This window comes from Argopecten irradians, chromosome 13 (assembly GCF_041381155.1).
Source record: "Argopecten irradians isolate NY chromosome 13, Ai_NY, whole genome shotgun sequence".
Lineage (NCBI taxonomy): Eukaryota > Metazoa > Mollusca > Bivalvia > Pectinida > Pectinidae > Argopecten > Argopecten irradians.
Genome location: NC_091146.1, coordinates 1,688,465 through 1,709,900, shown reverse-complemented (window position 1 = coordinate 1,709,900; position 21,436 = coordinate 1,688,465). Strand labels below are relative to the sequence as shown.

Sequence of the window (21,436 nt, the reverse complement as noted above, 5' to 3'; positions counted from 1 at the left end):
ATTGTCGGATAACTGATTCTCACACCATTAAACTTCTCTACAGAATGCTATTGTCGGATAACTGATTCTCACACCATTAAACTTCTCTACAGAATGCTATTGTCTGATAACTGATTCTCACACCATTAAACTTCTCTACAGAATGCTATTGTCGGATAACTGATTCTCACACCATTAAACTTCTCTACAGAATGCTATTGTCGGATAACTGATTCTCACACCATTAAACTTCTCTACAGAATGCTATTGTCGGATAACTGATTCTCACACCATTAAACTTCTCTACAGAATGCTATTGTCGGATAACTGATTCTCACACCATTAAACTTCTCTACAGAATGCTATTGTCGGATAACTGATTCTCACACCATTAAACTTCTCTACAGAATGCTATTGTCGGATAACTGATTCTCACACCATTAAACTTCTCTACAGAATGCTATTGTCGGATAACTGATTCTCACACCATTAAACTTCTCTACAGAATGCTATTGTCGGATAACTGATTCTCACACCATTAAACTTCTCTACAGAATGCTATTGTCGGATAACTGATTCTCACACCATTAAACTTCTCTACAGAATGCTATTGTCGGATAACTGATTCTCACACCATTAAACTTCTCTACAGAATGCTATTGTCTGATAACTGATTCTCACACCATTAAACTTCTCTACAGAATGCTATTGTCGGATAACTGATTCTCACACCATTAAACTTCTCTACAGAATGCTATTGTCGGATAACTGATTCTCACACCATTAAACTTCTCTACAGAATGCTATTGTCGGATAACTGATTCTCACACCATTAAACTTCTCTACAGAATGCTATTGTCGGATAACTGATTCTCACACCATTAAACTTCTCTACAGAATGCTATTGTCGGATAACTGATTCTCACACCATTAAACTTCTCTACAGAATGCTATTGTCGAAAACTGATTCTCACACCATTAAACTTCTCTACAGAATGCTATTGTCGGATAACTGATTCTCACACCATTAAACTTCTCTACAGAATGCTATTGTCGGATAACTGATTCTCACACCATTAAACTTCTCTACAGAATGCTATTGTCTGATAACTGATTCTCACACCATTAAACTTCTCTACAGAATGCTATTGTCGATAACTGATTCTCACACCATTAAACTTCTCTACAGAATGCTATTGTCGGATAACTGATTCTCACACCATTAAACTTCTCTACAGAATGCTATTGTCGGATAACTGATTCTCACACCATTAAACTTCTCTACAGAATGCTATTGTCGATAACTGATTCTCACACCATTAAACTTCTCTACAGAATGCTATTGTCTGATAACTGATTCTCACACCATTAAACTTCTCTACAGAATGCTATTGTCTGATAACTGATTCTCACACCATTAAACTTCTTGACAGAATGCTATTGTCGGATAACTGATTCTCACACCATTAAACTTCTCTACAGAATGCTATTGTCTGATAACTGATTCTCACACCATTAAACTTCTCTACAGAATGCTATTGTCTGATAACTCCCCATTAAACTGCCTTGAAAAAGAGGTATGGGAAGCTGTAGGTTATTTAGGTGTCTCCATCCCCTCTCTCGCTACATTGCTCTTTACTCTCACTCCCATCCTCTCTATCTCGATTCCCCTCTCTTTCTCTCTATATTTGTCGGAAAAAAATTACTGTTAGAAAGTCATAGCTACATGTACCCGGTTATTTGAAATAAAGTGTTTATGGTCAACCATAAAAGACTTGTTATTGTGAAAGATATATAAAAGATATACATATGCTATATACCATATGCATAGAGAATGACCTTAGTCCTGAGTTCTTGAAAAAAAGGTTATTTAGGTCGATGTATACGTTAACAAACCTTATACATCGGATTGAAATAGTCTGGTCTTGCCAATTCTTAGAAGAATATTTTATTTCGGAGCAAAATGAACCCCCTCCCCACAAACCCTTTTCGAAAAAAAACCCAGTTCAATGTGTATTTTACATCATGACTACATGTACCCGGTTATTTGTGTATTTTACATCATGGCTACATGTACCAGGTTATTTGTGTATTTTACATCATGGCTACATGTACCAGGTTATTTGTGTATTTTACATCATGGCTACATGTACCAGGTTATTTGTGTATTTTACATCATGGCTACATGTACCAGGTTATTTGTGTAATTTTACATCATGGCTACATGTACCAGGTTATTTGTGTATTTTACATCGTGGCTACATGTACAGGTTATTTGTGTATTTTACATAATGGCTACATGTACCCGGCTATTTGTGTATTTTACATCATGACTACATGTACCCGGTTATTTGTGTATTTTACATCATGACTACATGTACCCGGTTATTTGTGTATTTTACATCATGACTACATGTACCAGGTTATTTGTGTATTTTACATCATGACTACATGTACCAGGTTATTTGTGTATTTTACATCATGACTACATGTACCCGGTTATTTGTGTATTTTACATCATGACTACATGTACCCGGTTATTTGTGTATTTTACATCATGACTACATGTACCCGGTTATTTGTGTATTTTACATCATGACTACATGTACCCGGTTATTTGTGTATTTTATCACACTTTTGTCTTTGATAATGAACGTTTTGCCCATGCGATATTAGTGTTGTCCGTGCCGTCATATCAGCGCCCGGGCTGATATCACATTATGACGTCATAATTTGATATCAGCCCGGGCTGATATCAGTTATCAGCCCGGGCTGATATCAGTTATCGGCCCGGGCTGATATCAGTTATTGGCCCGGGCTGATATCACGTCATCCGGGGTTTTCACTCCGGATTTTAGAGTTGCCGCTTCGATTCAGTTTCCTACAGACGATAAGTTGAATAACGGATACAATTTTCAATTTCAAAATAGCTCTCGGATAAACGTATTGAGAAAGATATCAGAAATCAGAAATAGTCTGTTTCATGATGATTTTACTGGAGATATTGTCTTAAGTAAGATCAGGTTGAAATGAGTTTTGTCCGCAGTGCCGAAAACTAAGCATCGCAATTCACATAATTATAACACGAAAAGAATGTATTCGGTATAAATGAAATCAACGACATGCGTTTGTCAACAAGAAGAGACACAGGAATAAATTAGACAGTTTAATACGTGTAGTTTAATTTTCCCGTCGAATTCATAATTCATGTCCGTTGTAAAACTGATCATTCTGAAATGAACCCGCTTTGCCGGAATTTGTTGAACATTATCATTTTTTAAGTGATAGTTAGCCTTCAATAGGATCTTGTTAATTTTGCTTAAAATATATGTTTCACTTCGTTCATTTAACCGGGGATTATGTATTTGTTAAAAACATATACATGTACATGTAATGAAGTTTTTCCACTGTTTCAATATTAAATTGGCCTATTATGACCAGTGGAATATCGGTCGATCAATACATTTTAATACATGTTTTTAAATTGTTAAAAAAAATTTCTCTTTTTTTTTTCAAAATGTGTGATAAAAAGGTTATGATATGTCAATTTTGATATCGCACCCTTTATCAGCCCTTGACCTGATATCAGCCCTCGGGCCTGCGGCCCTTGTGCTGATATGGCGGTCTCGGGCTGATAAAGGGTGCGATATCAAAATTGTCATATAATAACCTCTAATTACATCATGACTACATGTAAACGGTTATTTGTGTATTTTACATCATGACTACATGTACCCGGTTATTTGTGTATTTTACATCATGGCTACATGTACCCGGTTATTTGTGTATTTTACATCATGGCTACATGTACCCGGTTATTTGTGTATTTTACATCATGGCTACATGTACCCGGTTATTTGTGTATTTTACATCATGGCTACATGTACCCGGTTATTTGTGTATTTTACATCATGGCTACATGTACTCGGTTATTTGTGTATTTTACATCATGGCTACATGTACCCGGTTATTTGTGTATTTTACATCATGGCTACATGTACCCGGTTATTTGTGTATTTTACATCATGGCTACATGTACCCGGTTATTTGTGTATTTTACATCATGGCTACATGTACCCGGTTATTTGTGTATTTTACATCATGGCTATATGTACCCGGTTTTTTGTGTATTTTACATCATGGCTACATGTACCCGGTTATTTGAAATAAAGTGTTATGGTCAACCATAATATGCATGTACACGGTGTACACATGTACACGGTGTACACATGTACACGGTGCATATACATGTAGTTGAAGTTACAGGTATATTAGCAAAGCATTTGTCAAAGTGGATTCTACTTTTATGGAAATGTGCATAGACAAGATGTCCCTTTTCATTTTAGCTACATACCCATTGTACTAATATTTATGTTTTGTAAATGCTTATAATTAATTTATGTAACTATTTTTAAATTCATCAACAGAATTTATTTCATAACCCGATTAAGTTAAAAAGAACCGGCCAATCAGAATTCCATATTTAGTATGAAAACAAAGAAAAGTTAATTATAGTAGTATGAAGAAAAAGAATCTGCCAATCAGAAAGTCGGATTTAATATGAAAACAAACAAAATACAAATAAAAAAAAAATATTCAATGAATACAGTGATCGTTCAATTTTGCTTGTGACAATCCTTTTCATTGGAAGCATTGAGAATTCAGTTTACCTGTATCAACCCATAAAGAAAAATGGCGTCGTCATATGTAACGTCGCGTTTAGTTTGTTGAGATAACGGCGTAATGATTTCATCGAAGAAAAAAAAGTTCTAAAATGAATTTGAAATTTCGAAAAGATTAACTTTGGTTAATTGAATTATAATGGCACCTGTCGTCACTATTCAATGATTTGCTTGAATATTTTTATTTTATGGAGATATAATTTAAAGATCATGGTGTACTCTCATCATAAAGCAGTTTATTTAGAGTACACTCAGATTTGTGTGTCAGATCAAGTGAGTCCTAAACACTGACGACAGGTGCCAATATCTGGTAACACATTAACTCAGTACGACCCGCGCCATTTATAATATTAAATCACCAGTATACAACAAAAATTATAATGATAAATAATTAATGGCTTGACACGTTCACGGAGAAACTATCAAGTCTTATTTTTGTACAGAGCTCGTATCATTGGGATTCTATAAAGGATTTTATTCAGAAATGCTTCCATTCCAAAAATATATCCCAACACTGAGTGAGCGACAAACACAAATATAGGGACTGATGCTATGATAAAGGCCCTCTACCTTCCCGACACGTCTTTTGGTTTTTAAAATGAGAGTGTAAAACGGAATTGACAATTTTGTAGAGTGGTAAACCTTACCAGCTCACCGTTAATACTACACTTATCATCACCTTCTCAACAAATTGATTAAAATACATAAAATTATTTTTCATAGCTCATGTCAGTTATTAAATTGTTAAGAATGTGATGGTAAGTGTACTATTAACGGTAAGTTAATAACGTTTATGGCTATAAAATTATCAAGTTAGTTTCACATTCCCATTTAAAAAATTAAATGTCGTTTCGGAATTAGAAGGTAAGTGGCCGTTTAAGTTTGGTGTTGCGATGATTCACACTGTTTACCGGATAGTAACAAACAGCAAATAAACAAGCTTCTAACATCAGTTAAAGCCGTTGATTCAATCTGTGCCACATTAAACACTGACGTCATTCATACATTTACGGTTGGTTGAGTGAGCTAAAAGTAACAGCGCTATTTATGTCTGTGTTGTGTATAAATTCATACCAACTGCAGTAAATACCTGTATAGGATATGTATAGTAATGTTATATACGTAGTTTAAGTCGATATAAAAAAATCATTGAGATCAATCGGAATTCAGTAATGGCGATATTTGTGATCAGAATACCGTGACTGTTGTATGCCTTGTGGGGCAGTAACACGTCCATCTTCTTCAATGATTTTGAACAAAAGCAACTGCCGCCATTTTCCCGACAAGGTTAAACAGGTTAAATCCGGCCAAACCAGCGTTCCTACTTCATGCTATAAACTCTAGTAAACATAATGACATGGTTATTTGGTGACAGATATGTATACTGAACCCTGTGGATTAACTTTACTGAAATGGACATTTTTTTCGCATATTTTGCCAAAATTTACAAACAACACAACAATCTCTGAGTCCAGTAATATCTTCGGTTAGGATGGATGCATAGACGTTTATAGGCTAAGTTATATTTACGTACACCAAGGACGTGATAAATAGACATACACAAACTCAAAAGTTTAAACTGGGTCTTAAACTGCAAAGTGTACTTCAATAAAGACAAATATACAGCTAGAGGCAACAGACTTCCGGTAACATTAAAATCGTGTGATGATTTATTGTAATAGAAAACTACAAATTGTGTTTTAATAATAGCGGATTAAATATATTAATAATAATTTATTACATCCACCACAAATCTAGGTCAGTACCGACTACATCCACCACAAATCTAGGTCAGTACCGACTACATACAATACAAATGACCAAGTATCGTCTAGTGAAGTCTTACGTATGTTGGTTTGTAATTTGAAATACTTAAATGACTTCGGTCTGATAGGTATCGATTGTAACGTCATTGTTTTGTGTGTAAATATGACTTGGAATATAATGCGCAGTTAGGACGACAGCGGCAACATAAACTCATACTTAATTTATCTTAGATAAGTTGTTGTGTAGGTGACGATGAGTAGTATTAACGGTAAGCAAGTAACGTTTGTGATTGATCTGTCTCGTTTAAAAAAATTACGAATTACGAAAATTACAGTGGGCCTTTCAACATATGACGTCACACTCATTAAAACATGACGTACCAATCTACACCTACCCACAAGGAAGATAACTATAATATGATACATGAAATATACAAAGAAATAAAAAAACAATTCTCTCTGTATATAAATCAAGTCTTTATGAATCCATTTTTAGGTTTCTGGCTAGAGACCTTTTGCTATAGGTAGTGGTTTTTCTGCGTGCATAGGTTGTGGGTTTTCCGTTACGATCTTGTTAGCCAGGTTTGTTAAGTTAGTGATGAAATTTGAACGGATGACATAGGTCACGGTGAAGAGAACACTGATAAAACTTGAAGATGATACATTGTAGATGGTTAAGGAGATATTAATAATATTAATTAGTAATACCATCCTCGGTACAGGGGTGTAGATATCGTAAGTGATCGGAACCCCTGGAGTTTTGAGGATGTTGTAATACCAAACCTAAATGCTGTAAGTATTGTTAGCTTTAATTTATAAAATAATTATATTTACCGATATCATTATGAAAATAATGAATCAACTGCAAGAGTATACCATTGTGAGAGACCTACGAGGTCATTGGCCTCCTGTTATAGGTGTAGCAGGTTTTAATTGTAAGCAGCGATACGGTCGCTTTCTAATTTCCCGGCTGGCGGCCCACTACTCTAGTCCTGTTACATAAGCATGTTTAATTTGTAGACCGAGTCATCTGTGGCCTGTTTTACTATACGCTTCCTAATATCCCGGCTGGCGGCCCACTACTCTAGTCCTGTTACATCAGCATGTTTAATTTGTAGACCGAGTCATCTGTGGCCTGTTTTACTATACGCTTCCTAATATCCCGGCTGGCGGCCCACTACTCTAGTCCTGTTACATCAGCATGTTTAATTTGTAGACCGAGTCATCTGTGGCCTGTTTTACTATACGCTTCCTAATATCCCGGCTGGCGGCCCACTACTCTAGTCCTGTTACATCAGCATGTTTAATTTGTAGACCGGGTCATCTGTGGCCTGTTTTACTATACGCTTCCTAATATCCCGACTGGCGGCCCACTTCTCTAGTCCTGTTACATCAGCATGTTTAATTTGTAGACCGAGTCATCTGTGGCCTGTTTTACTATACGCTTCCTAATATCCCGACTGGCGGCCCACTTCTCTAGTCCTGTTACATCAGCATGTTTAATTTGTAGACCGAGTCATCTGTGGCCTGTTTTACTATACGCTTCCTAATATCCCGACTGGCGGCCCACTTCTCTAGTCCTGTTACATCAGCATGTTTAATTTGTAGACCGAGTCATCTGTGGCCTGTTTTACTATACGCTTCCTAATATCCCGACTGGCGGCCCACTTCTCTAGTCCTGTTACATCAGCATGTTTAATTTGTAGACCGGGTCATCTGTGGCCTGTTTTACTATACGCTTCCTAATATCCCGACTGGCGGCCCACTACTCTAGTCCTGTTACATCAGCATGTTTAATTTGTAGACCGAGTCATCTGTGGCCTGTTTTACTATACGCTTCCTAATTATATATAATATCCCGACTGGCGGCCCACTACTCTAGTCCTGTTACATCAGCATGTTTAATTTGTAGACCGAGTCATCTGTGGCCTGTTTTACTATACGCTTCCTAATATCCCGGCTGGCGGCCCACTACTCTAGTCCTGTTACATCAGCATGTTTAATTTGTAGACCGGGTCATCTGTGGCCTGTTTTACTATACGCTTCCTAATATCCCGGCTGGCGGCCCACTACTCTAGTCCTGTTACATCAGCATGTTTAATTTGTAGACCGAGTCATCTGTGGCCTGTTTTACTATACGCTTCCTAATATCCCGACTGGCGGCCCACTACTCTAGTCCTGTTACATCAGCATGTTTAATTTGTAGACCGGGTCATCTGTGGCCTGTTTTACTATACGCTTCCTAATATCCCGGCTGGCGGCCCACTACTCTAGTCCTGTTACATCAGCATGTTTAATTTGTAGACCGGGTCATCTGTGGCCTGTTTTACTATACGCTTCCTAATATCCCGGCTGGCGGCCCACTACTCTAGTCCTGTTACATCAGCATGTTTAATTTGTAGACCGAGTCATCTGTGGCCTGTTTTACTATACGCTTCCTAATATCCCGACTGGCGGCCCACTTCTCTAGTCCTGTTACATAAGCATGTTTAATTTGTAAACCGAGTCATCTGTGGCCTGTTTTTACTATACGCTTCCTAATATCCCGACTGGCGGCCCACTACTCTAGTCCTGTTACATCAGCATGTTTAATTTGTAGACCGAGTCATCTGTGGCCTGTTTTACTATACGCTTCCTAATATCCCGACTGGCGGCCCACTACTCTAGTCCTGTTACATCAGCATTACATCAGCATGTTTAATTTGTAGACCGGGCTTCCTAATATCCCGGCTGGCGGCCCACTACTCTAGTCCTGTTACATCAGCATGTTTAATTTGTAGACCGGGTCATCTGTGGCCTGTTTTACTATACGCTTCCTAATATCCCGGCTGGCGGCCCACTACTCTAGTCCTGTTACATCAGCATGTTTAATTTGTAGACCGAGTCATCTGTGGCCTGTTTTACTATACGCTTCCTAATATCCCGGCTGGCGGCCCACTACTCTAGTCCTGTTACATAAGCATGTTTAATTTGTAGACCGGGTCATCTGTGGCCTGTTTTACTATACGCTTCCTAATATCCCGACTGGCGGCCCACTACTCTAGTCCTGTTACATCAGCATGTTTAATTTGTAGACCGAGTCATCTGTGGCCTGTTTTACTATACGCTTCCTAATATCCCGGCTGGCGGCCCACTACTCTAGTCCTGTTACATCAGCATGTTTAATTTGTAGACCGAGTCATCTGTGGCCTGTTTTACTATACGCTTCCTAATATCCCGGCTGGCGGCCCACTACTCTAGTCCTGTTACATAAGCATGTTTAATTTGTAGACCGAGTCATCTGTGGCCTGTTTTACTATAAGCTTCGTAAGTCACGGTAACATCAACTTACTTACGTCAAAAACTTAAGTTTCTTATGTATCTGTCTTACTAAAGCGTTCGAAAGTTCCCGTCGTAAACTTAACTTACAAAACGGAACCACATTTACTTTTGGTATGTAGATATCTATATCTATAAATAACAAGAGAACAGTGGCTGTTTTAAGATGATTTGGTAAAGACAAACCACAAATCTTGTAACAGGTAGTTGGCATAAGCTTAATTCAGTGTTGACATGTTCTACCTGTTCTTATATACAGGGGCGTAGCCAGGGTTAAAACAATGTGGATGCAATGGCATAATTATGTTTTTTACGTGTTGAATACGGGTACACCCTCCTAGTATGAATGCTATCTGCTGTAGCGATTTTCAGGTATTCGGAGATCGAAATTACGTTTTATTTTGAAATATACTTACATATGTAGTATGAAATTGGATAATTCCCAGTAAAAACGATTGGATTATTCAAAATGGAAACTCCACCATTTCCTTATACAATCAATTGTATCAATCAGAAAACGATGCACACTTTTAAAATGTTGTAATAATGATGTCTCAAAAATGGGTGTATATATCAATTACAAGTATGGACCTATACTTTGTTGAGGTTAATACTACCAGGGAAGTATAACACCATATTAACCGAATCAAGGGACCCTAATTTGCATTAGATATGGACTATCTTTTAACAGATGTATATTACAACTTAACAACTTAACAATTGGACAGTGAAATTCACAATAGTTCATAATTATGTAATATCAAGTGGAAGTTTTTAAAATAGGCAACAGAGTTGATATGCTGTATCTACAATGTACCTCTAGATGACCACGTCTTAGCCTATGGCAATAGTGGAAAATCGGAGCATATATAATATACATATATACAGGAAAAAGTGCATACACGTTTTATATACGTTATAAAACGCATGTAAAACGCATGTTGAGGACCACGCATGTAAAACGTATGTACGAAACGTATGTAATACGTGTGTTAAACATGCGTAATACGCATGGTAAACAGACGTAAAACGTAAACGCATGTAAAACGGACGTATCAAAACATGTGTTAAACATACGTTTGATCCTATTACAAAATCCACCTTTTTTATTTTTATGTACATTTATATATGGTCTTTGAAGTTGCACCATATAGGGCCTATTTGTTATTTTCAAAAGTAAAGTTTAATTCCATTTTATTTGTATTTTCGGTTATATGATTACTTGCATTTCAATATAGTTGCATTCCCGACCTTATAATTGTCATAGTAACGCTAATGTTTAAACAATTTAATGAACTTAAGCCATGAATCTGATGGGAATTTTAGATACTTACAGGGGACATGTTGGTGATCTTTTTACAACTTTTAGAGGATGTATTAAAACATATTTTACGATATCTAATTGTTATCGTACAGTATAAATTTAGTTTTTAAACGTAATCAGTGTTAATTCTAAAATGAGAAGGAAAATGATGTGGCCACACGGGAGTACGGGAGTCTATGGTAGCTACGCGCCTGTTACATATAATGATGTGGCCACACAGGAGTACGGGAGTCTATGGTAGCTACGCGCCTGTTACATATAATGATGTGGCCACACAGGAGTACGGGAGTCTATGGTAGCTACGCGCCTGTTATATATAGATCACTGAGAGTGACAGTTAATGGATCATGAATGGGTGACAACTCACCCGTGTCAACAAATCGAGCTACTGACTGTAAACACGGAGCGAGTCAGGCCCGAGCAGGTCCCGCTCGATTTAACCTCGGAATCTACGTCCACGGCCAACGTGAGTAGCGTTTTATAAATCTTTTCAGTTTTACTTTTTTCCTTTATTTTTTTTTCTTGTTAACTTCACGCCACTTACTATTTCATCAAATTATTTTATTTCACTTTTAATAAATCACTTTCTCTTTTTTCCCTTTCGATTTATTTCTTTATTTTTTTCCTCTCTATTGATTTCTTTTTACCAATCATTTGATTTATTTTTATATATCAATGAATTTCTTTTTATCTGTTAATTAATTTCTTTTACATATCAGTTGATTTCCTTTTTATTAATATGTGATAGTGTGTCTGTACCATTTCGGTACACCCCTCTACAGGTGACGAGTTTGTCCACTACTACTGTGATAGTGTGTCTGTACCATTTCGGTACTCCTCTCTACAGGTGACGAGTTTGTTCACTACCACTGTGATAGTGTGTATGTACCATTTCGGTACTCCTATCTACAGGTGACGAGTTTGTTCACTACCACTGTGAGAGTGTGTCTGTACCATTTTGTGTTTAAATTTACCCAGCAGATATTTTAATTGATGATCGATAAAGTTATAACATGGTAGTTCTAAACAATTCCGCATAGCTTTATTTGAGCCGAAAGTCAATATCAATTAAAAAATCGATTTTATGTTCTTCACAAATTGGTAGCTTCACGAATCTTGCTGCTGTTGTTTGCATTTCCGTCTGAGAGATGGAGATATCATATTAACTTGAGATATGAAAGGTCCACTTCGCTTCCCGAACAAAAAAAAGGATACGGAAATGATAGCATAGGAAGATCTGTAGTAGATCGGTTGGTTACGGTGGTTTACAACACCATCAAATACTTGATACTTTGTGTAATGTTATAAAACTCTTACTTATGTGAATATGAAGAATATCCATATCTTCTGTCAAACCTCGACGTTTTTATTACTATTTTCCAAGCATAATAGTCCGCCATTTTGAGAAATTCTAAGGAAACCGCAACCGCAAATCAATTTTCTATATATGGAAATTGCGCGATAGTTTAACGAAAATTCCGTTGTTTGTAATATTTACAGCAAAACTGGCATTTTTTCTGAAATAAAGTTAAACTTCATCTAAAAAATAATAATTACCGCGGTAGCCTCACAAAATTGTGAAAACTATCATTTGTTTAACTATCACTGCCGTCCTTACATGACCGTAGCTGTTAATAGGACGTTAATTAATCAAACAATCATTGTTTGAAAAAAACAACATTTCGACTGGTGTTTCGAACTAGGGTACTCCCAAAACAGACTTGATGCAGTGGGATACCAAATGTTTTATAAGTAAACTCATGAAAAAATAATTTTCGTGGGAATGTAAATTCGTTGATTTTGGTCAAAACCCAAAAATCTCAAAAATTAAAACCCCACAAAAAATAAAGATTTCACAATAAACGTGAAAAGCAATGTTACACACAGTGTATATATACATTACTCTGTGTTATAGATGTAACTATGTAGGAAATGTTCTGAAATGTTGAACACGTTTGTTTACATAACATAGTCCCTCGCAACCAGTCAACCTTCGGCACGTGACTCCACTGGAACTATATACAATATCCCGGCTGTTAAAAAGAATGTGCTGATTGGTTGTTAGATAGGTGACTAGTAATTAAGGGGATAAATCTATGTGTGATATCTAATATTTGGTAAGGAGTGTCTGTTATACATGCTTATCAGCGCACTCTCATTTAGGTTCAATGGTATGTTGGACAACAGGTGCTCTGTTATATTAAAAGCTCTCTCCAATTAAACTGTTATCCCTGACTAATTTGTACAGACGGACGGGAGTTTAAACAGGAACAGTGGAAAGGACGGTTTCTATAGTAAAGTAAACAAACTCTCTTTCTAGGGGTGGTCAGTAAAGTAAACAAACTATCAATCATGTACAAGAGTAATATAATGTCAACATTTAATGAGTTCTAACACTTCAACATCAATACATTACAGTTCTCGCGGAGTCATATATATATTTAATTTGTTTGGTCACAGGCCCCAGTGATAACCTTACAAATGACGGTCAGATTGGTATCTTATTACCTTTAAAATCAAATGAAGAGAACAGCAAACTAAATGAAAAAAGACCTTCAAAATGGCCCCCGTTTGTATACATGATTGAGTTCAGGATAGCATTTTGACCCGGCGACTGATTGGCTGGTTAATTATGAATTTCAAAAATAAAAAAAAAATGTTTTTTTTTGACAAGTTATTTATTCTTAGATAGTAAAGATATGACTTTGGAAATTTCGATTGAAAGTCAGGTTCAAAATATCAATGATGATAATGAATAGGTAAAAACATTTAAGTTTTAGGAATTTCAAAATGGCCTGTCCGCTAAACCTGCCTATATTATCATTTTTTTCAATTGTTTTTTTTTCATAAGGACTGGAGTTTGATCTGAAGGACCCAATTTTTTTTCTATCTAGTAGTAGTGCTAGACTTCAATTATAGCACAAAATAGCTAACTAACATTCATATGTTTTAATAATACATTACAAAAAGGGCTGAAGTTCGTTGCGAGTTCCTAGTTCGGTTTAATAAACGGAACTAGGAACCAGACCCGAGTTCCGTTTAACTTAAACGGAACTAGGAACCAGACCCGAGTTACGTTTAACACAAATACTGGTCAACGAACCGAGTTCCGTTTATTATGATTTCTACCTCAGTCTTATAAAATATTTAATTACATACTGGTATGTTATACAGGAATCTAACTCTTTCAGGACCGATACAACACAGAATTAACCTCTATAACTCAAATTTCATTAAATGAATCTGACGACTAGACCCGAGTTCCGTTTAAGTACCCGAGTTCCGTTTAACTTGAACGGAACTAGGAACCAGACCCGAGTTCCGTTTAGCGCAAATACTGGTCATGATCAATTAACCGAGTTCTGTTTATTGGGATTTCTACCTTAGTCTTATAAGGTATTTCATAACATACTGGTATGTTATACAGGAATCTAACTCTGAGCTTTCAGGAACGATATTACACGGAATTTTTATAACACAAATTTTACAAAAAAAAAAAAGCAGGAAATCTTTGTTATAGAGATTAATTCTGTGTTGTATCGTTCCTGAAAGCTCAGAGTTAGATTCCTGTATAACATGTGTAGTTAAATATCTTATAAGAGATAGAAATCCTATTAAACGGAACTCGGCTCGTTGACCAGTATTTGTGTTAAACGGAACTCGGGTCTAGTCGTCATATTCGTTTAATAAAATTTGTGTTATAGAAATTAATTCCGTGTTGAAGTTCCTGAAAGCTCAGAGTTAGATTCCTGTAAAACATATGTAATTAAATACCTTATAGGACTAAGGTAGAAATCCTTATAAACGGAACTCGGTTAATTGACCAGTATTTGCGTTAAACGGAACTCGGGTCTGGTTCATATTTCCGTTTAATCTCAAAGGGTCTGGTTCCTAGTTCCGTTAAATGAAATCTGTGTTATAGAGATTAATTTTGTGTTGTATCGGTCCTGAAAGAGTTAGATTCCTGTATAACTTACCAGTATGTAATTAAATATCTTATAAGACTGAGGTAGAAATCCTAATAAACGGAACTCGGCTCGTTGACCAGTAATTTGTGTTAAACGGAACTTGGGTCTGGTTCCTATTTCCGTTTAATCTCAAACGGAACTCGGGTCTGGTTCCTAGTTCCGTTAAAGTTAAACGGAACTCGGGTCTAGGTGTCAGATCCGTTTAAGGAAATCTTTGTTATAGAGATTAATTCTGTGTTGTATCGTTCCTGAAAGCTCAGAGTTAGATTCCCGTATAACTTATGTGATTAAATATCTTATTAGACTGAGGTATAAATCCTAATAAACGGAACTCGGCTAGTTGACCAGTATTTGCGTTAAACGGAACTCGGTCTGGTTGCTAGTTCCGTTTATTAAACGGAACTAGGAACTCGCAACCAACTTCAGCCCTCAAGTTTGGAGACAAAGGAGGACTTTCACAAACTTTACCGCCTGTAACACCGGGAAATTATTTAGTCGGTTCGTCTCTGAGGAAACTTTTAGCCTTTTTAACATAGATTCGAATGCGAGGTTATGACACACGACACCTAGTACGGCGGCCAATACATGTCGTCTGCCACACCTCGTACGGCGGCCAATACATGTCGTCTGCCACACCTCGTACGGCGGCCAATACATGTCGTCTGCCACACCTCGTACGGCGGCCAATACATGTCGTCTGCCGCACCTCGTACGGCGGCCAATACATGTCGTCTGCCACACCTCGTACGGCGGCCAATACACGTCGACTGCCACACCTCGTACGGCGTCCAATACACGTCGTCTGCCACACCTCGTACGGCGGCCAATACACGTCGTCTGCCACACCTCGTACGGCGGCCAATACACGTCGTCTGCCACACCTCGTACGGCGGCCAATACACGTCGTCTGCCACACCTCGTACGGCGGCCAATACACGTCGTCTGCCACACCTCGTACGGCGGCCAATACACGTCGTCTGCCACACCTCGTACGGCGTCCAATACACGTCGTCTGCCACACCTCGTACGGCGGCCAATACACGTCGTCTGCCACACCTCGTACGGCGGCCAATACACGTCGTCTGCCACACCTCGTACGGCGGCCAATACATGTCGTCTGCCGCACCTCGTACGGCGGCCAATACATGTCGTCTGCCGCACCTCGTACGGCGGCCAATACATGTCGTCTGCCGCACCTCGTACGGCGGCCAATACACGTCGTCTGCCACACCTCGTACGGCGGCCAATACATGTCGTCTGCCGCACCTCGTACGGCGGCCAATACATGTCGTCTGCCGCACCTCGTACGGCGGCCAATACCTGTCGTCTGCCGCACCTCGTACGGCGGCCAATACATGTCGTCTGCCGCACCTCGTACGGCGGCCAATACACGTCGTCTGCCGCACCTCGTACGGCGGCCAATACATGTCGTCTGCCACACCTCGTACGGCGGCCAATGCACGTCGTCTGCCACACCTCGTACGGCGGCCAATACACGTCGTCTGCCACACCTCGTACGGCGGCCAATACACGTCGTCTGCCACACCTCGTACGGCGGCCAATACATGTCGTCTGCCACACCTCGTACGGCGGCCAATACATGTCGTCTGCCGCACCTCGTACGGCGGCCAATACATGTCGTCTGCCGCACCTCGTACGGCGGCCAATACATGTCGTCTGCCGCACCTCGTACGGCGGCCAATACACGTCGTCTGCCACACCTCGTACGGCGGCCAATACATGTCGTCTGCCGCACCTCGTACGGCGGCCAATACATGTCGTCTGCCGCACCTCGTACGGCGGCCAATACCTGTCGTCTGCCGCACCTCGTACGGCGGCCAATACATGTCGTCTGCCGCACCTCGTACGGCGGCCAATACACGTCGTCTGCCACACCTCGTACGGCGGCCAATACACGTCGTCTGCCACATCTCGTACGGCGGCCAATACATGTCGTCTGCCACACCTCGTACGGCGGCCAATGCACGTCGTCTGCCACACCTCGTACGGCGGCCAATACACGTCGTCTGCCACACCTCGTACGGCGGCCAATACACGTCGTCTGCCACACCTCGTACGGCGGCCAATACACGTCGTCTGCCACACCTCGTACGGCGGCCAATACATGTCGTCTGCCGCACCTCGTACGGCGGCCAATACATGTCGTCTGCCGCACCTCGTACGGCGGCCAATACATGTCGTCTGCCGCACCTCGTACGGCGGCCAATACATGTCGTCTGCCGCACCTCGTACGGCGGCCAATACATGTCGTCTGCCGCACCTCGTACGGCGGCCAATACATGTCGTCTGCCACACCTCGTACGGCGGCCAATACACGTCGTCTGCCACACCTCGTACGGCGGCCAATACACGTCGTCTGCCACACCTCGTACGGCGGCCAATACACGTCGTCTGCCACGCCTCGTACGGCGGCCAATACATGTCGTCTGCCACGCCTCGTACGGCGGCCAATACATGTCGTCTGCCACGCCTCGTACGGCGGCCAATACATGTCGTCTGCCACACCTCGTACGGCGGCCAATACATGTCGTCTGCCACACCTCGTACGGCGGCCAATACATGTCGTCTGCCACACCTCGTACGGCGGCCCATTGAAGTTACCGACAAAATTAAAATCAAATTATGGCAAATTAAGTTAATAAAATTATTAACCTTCTATAATAAATTTTTAATAATTTAAACGTTAGTAACAACACAAACGGATGGACTGTGAAATCGATGTTGTTTATGCCTTATGTATATTAAGATGGAATCATTCCAACAAAACTTCACTTTTTAATTACTAATAACAATGTAAACATGTGAAATGAAATTGTAGACCACAACTTGGCTTGATGGTCTGACCACAGTGGCGCGCATTTTGTTTTAATAAAGATATCATAATAATCAACATATGTCTTGGTAATATTCTCTGACCGTATGTACTTACTACTCATTTCACTGTAAATACATATATAATGATTTTTGCAGTACTACTCTTATATACATGTATTGCCGTTTGATAAGATTAACCCTGTAACCTATACTTACATGCCGGTTTTATCTTCACCGGAGAGTCATACAGACCCCATGGCCTCTTGTTTTCTATCCTAACAGGTTGACACTATGGGGGCGTTTTGGGGCCACGCTGATATGGGGATCTTCTTCATGGCCTTGGGCCTCTGGTGGAGCTACAACATCTTCAGAGATTATTTCATGGTGAGTCTTATCATACCCAGGGGTTACTATCACTGGCTGGCCTGGTCATATCCAGGGGTTACTATCACTGGCTGGCCTGGTCATATCCAGGGGTTACTATCACTGGCTTGCCTGGTCATATCCAGGGGTTACTATCACTGGCTGGCCTGGTCATATCCAGGGGTTACTATCACTGGCTGGCCTGGTCATATCCAGGGGTTACTATCACTGTCGTTATATCTTCCACACTCCAGGGGTTACTATCACTGGCTGGCCTCGTCATATCCAGGGGTTACTATCACTGGCTGGCCTTGTCATAACCCAGGGGTTACTATCACTGGCTGGTTTCGTCATACCCCAGGAGTTACTATCACTGTCATCATATCCTCAGTACCCCAGGGGTTACTATCACTGTCGTCATATCCTCAGTACCCCAGGGGTTACTATCACTGCCGTCATATGCTCGTAAATCCATTGTGTAAAATGATTTTATTCTGTCTTTTGACCTTTACAGAGTGGGTGTGACGTCACGACGTTCCGGTCACGGATAAGTTATGGACTTCCGTGTAAACCAAGGATTCCCATAGAAATTATTATGAAGTTACTATTTATAGGCGGAGGTAAGGAAACATTATCTGCAATTACGACACATCTAATGTATAGGTACCTATAATATACAAACAATATCTGTATAGGTACCTATAATATAATACAATATCTGTAATCACGACACATCTACTGTATAGGTACCTATAATATACATACAATATCTGTAATCACGACACATCTACTGTATAGGTACCTATAATATAATACAATATCTGTAATCACGACACACCTACTGTATAGGTACCTATAATATAATACAATATCTGTAATCACGACACATCTACTGTATAGGTACCTATAATATAATACAATATCTGTAATCACGACACATCTACTGTATAGGTACCTATAATATACATACAATATCTGTAATCACGACACATCTACTGTATAGGTACTATAATATACATACAATATCTGTAATCACGACACATCTACTGTATAGGTACCTATAATATACATACAATATCTGTAATCACGACACATCTACTGTATAGGTACCTATAATATAATACAATATCTGTAATCACGACACATCTACTGTATAGGTACCTATAATATACATACAATATCTGTAATCACGACACATCTACTGTATAGGTACCTATAATATAATGTACAATATCTGTAATCACGACACATCTACTGTATAGGTACCTATAATATAATACAATATCTGTAATCACGACACATCTACTGTATAGGTACCTGGGTACCTATAATATAATACAATATCTGTAATCACGACACATCTACTGTATATACCTATAATATACATACAATATCTGTAATATAGGTACCTATAATATAATACAATATCTGTTGTTACCAGGACAGTATCACCACGTAGAGGTGGTGACAGAGTTAATATTTGTACAGATATAATTGATGTATTACCAGGACAGTATTACCACGTAGAGGTGGGGGACAGAGTTAATATTTGTACAGATATAATTGATGTGTTACCCAGGACAGTATTACCACGTAAGAGTTCTAGAGGTGGGAACAGAGTTAATATTTGTACAGATATAATTGATGTATTACCAGGACAGTATCACCACGTAGAGGTGGGAACAGAGTTAATATTTGTACAGATATAATTGATGTGTTACCAGGACAGTATTACCACGTAGAGGTGGGGACAGAGTTAATATTTGTACAGATATAATTGATGTATTACCAGGACAGTATTACCACGTAGAGGTGGGGACAGAGTTAATATTTGTACAGATATAATTGATGTATTACCAGGACAGTATTACCACGTAGAGGTGGGGACAGAGTTAATATTTGTACAGATATAATTGATGTGTTACCAGGACAGTATTACCACGTAGAGGTGGGGACAGAGTTTAATATTTGTACAGATATAATTGATGTGTTACCAGGACAGTATTACCACGTAGAGGTGGGGAACAGAGTTTAATATTTGTACAGATATAATTGATGTATTACCAGGACAGTATTACCACGTAGAGGTGGGGACAGAGTTAATATTTGTACAGATATAATTGATGTGTTACCAGGACAGTATTACCACGTAGAGGTGGGGAACAGAGTTAATATTTGTACAGATATAATTGATGTGTTACCAGGACAGTATTACCACGTAGAGGTGGGGAAAGAGTTAATATTTGTACAGATATAATTGATGTGTTACCAGGACAGTATTACCACGTAGAGGTGGGGAACAGAGTTAATATTTGTACAGATATAATTGATGTGTTACCAGGACAGTATTACCACGTAGAGGTGGGGACAGAGTTAATATTTGTACAGATATAATTGATGTGTTACCAGGACAGTATTACCACGTAGAGGTGGGGACAGAGTTAATATTTGTACAGATATAATTGATGTGTTACCAGGACAGTATTTACCACGTAGAGGTGGGGAAAGATTTAATATTTGTACAGATATACTTGATGTATTACCAGGACAGTATTACCACGTAGAGGTGGGGAACAGAGTTAATATTTGTACAGATATAATTGATGTGTTACCAGGACAGTATTACCACGTAGAGGTGGGGACAGAGTTAATATTTGTACAGATATAATTGATGTATTACCAGGACAGTATCACCACGTAGAGGTGGGAACAGAGTTAATATTTGTACAGATATAATTGATGTGTTACCAGGACAGTATTACCACGTAGAGGTGGGGAACAGAGTTAATATTTGTACAGATATAATTGATGTATTACCAGGACAGTATTACCACGTAGAGGTGGGGACAGAGTTAATATTTGTACAGATATAATTGATGTGTTACCAGGACAGTATTACCACGTAGAGGTGGGGACAGAGTTAATATTTGTACAGATATAATTGATGTGTTACCAGGACAGTATTACCACGTAGAGGTGGGGACAGAGTTAATATTTGTACAGATATAATTGATGTGTTACCAGGACAGTATTACCACGTAGTAGAGGTGGGGACAGAGTTAATATTTGTACAGATATAATTGATGTATTACCAGGACAGTATTACCACGTAGAGGTGGGGACAGAGTTAATATTTGTACAGATATAATTGATGTATTACCAGGACAGTATTACCACGTAGAGGTGGGGACATAGTTAATA

General features: G+C 39.1%; 1 protein-coding gene across 1 annotated transcript in view; it reads left to right on the top strand.

The window, feature by feature from the left end:
* Positions 1-11,326: 11,326 nt before the first annotated feature.
* Positions 11,327-21,436, top strand: part of LOC138306582 (uncharacterized) — a 48,891-nt gene continuing 38,781 nt past the window's right edge. Inside the window, exons 1-3 of the mRNA XM_069247020.1 lie at positions 11,327-11,535; positions 18,155-18,256; positions 18,750-18,855. Coding sequence (XP_069103121.1) covers positions 11,410-11,535; positions 18,155-18,256; positions 18,750-18,855 — 334 coding nt within the window. The 5' untranslated portion in view covers positions 11,327-11,409. The remainder of the gene's footprint in view (positions 11,536-18,154; positions 18,257-18,749; positions 18,856-21,436) is intronic.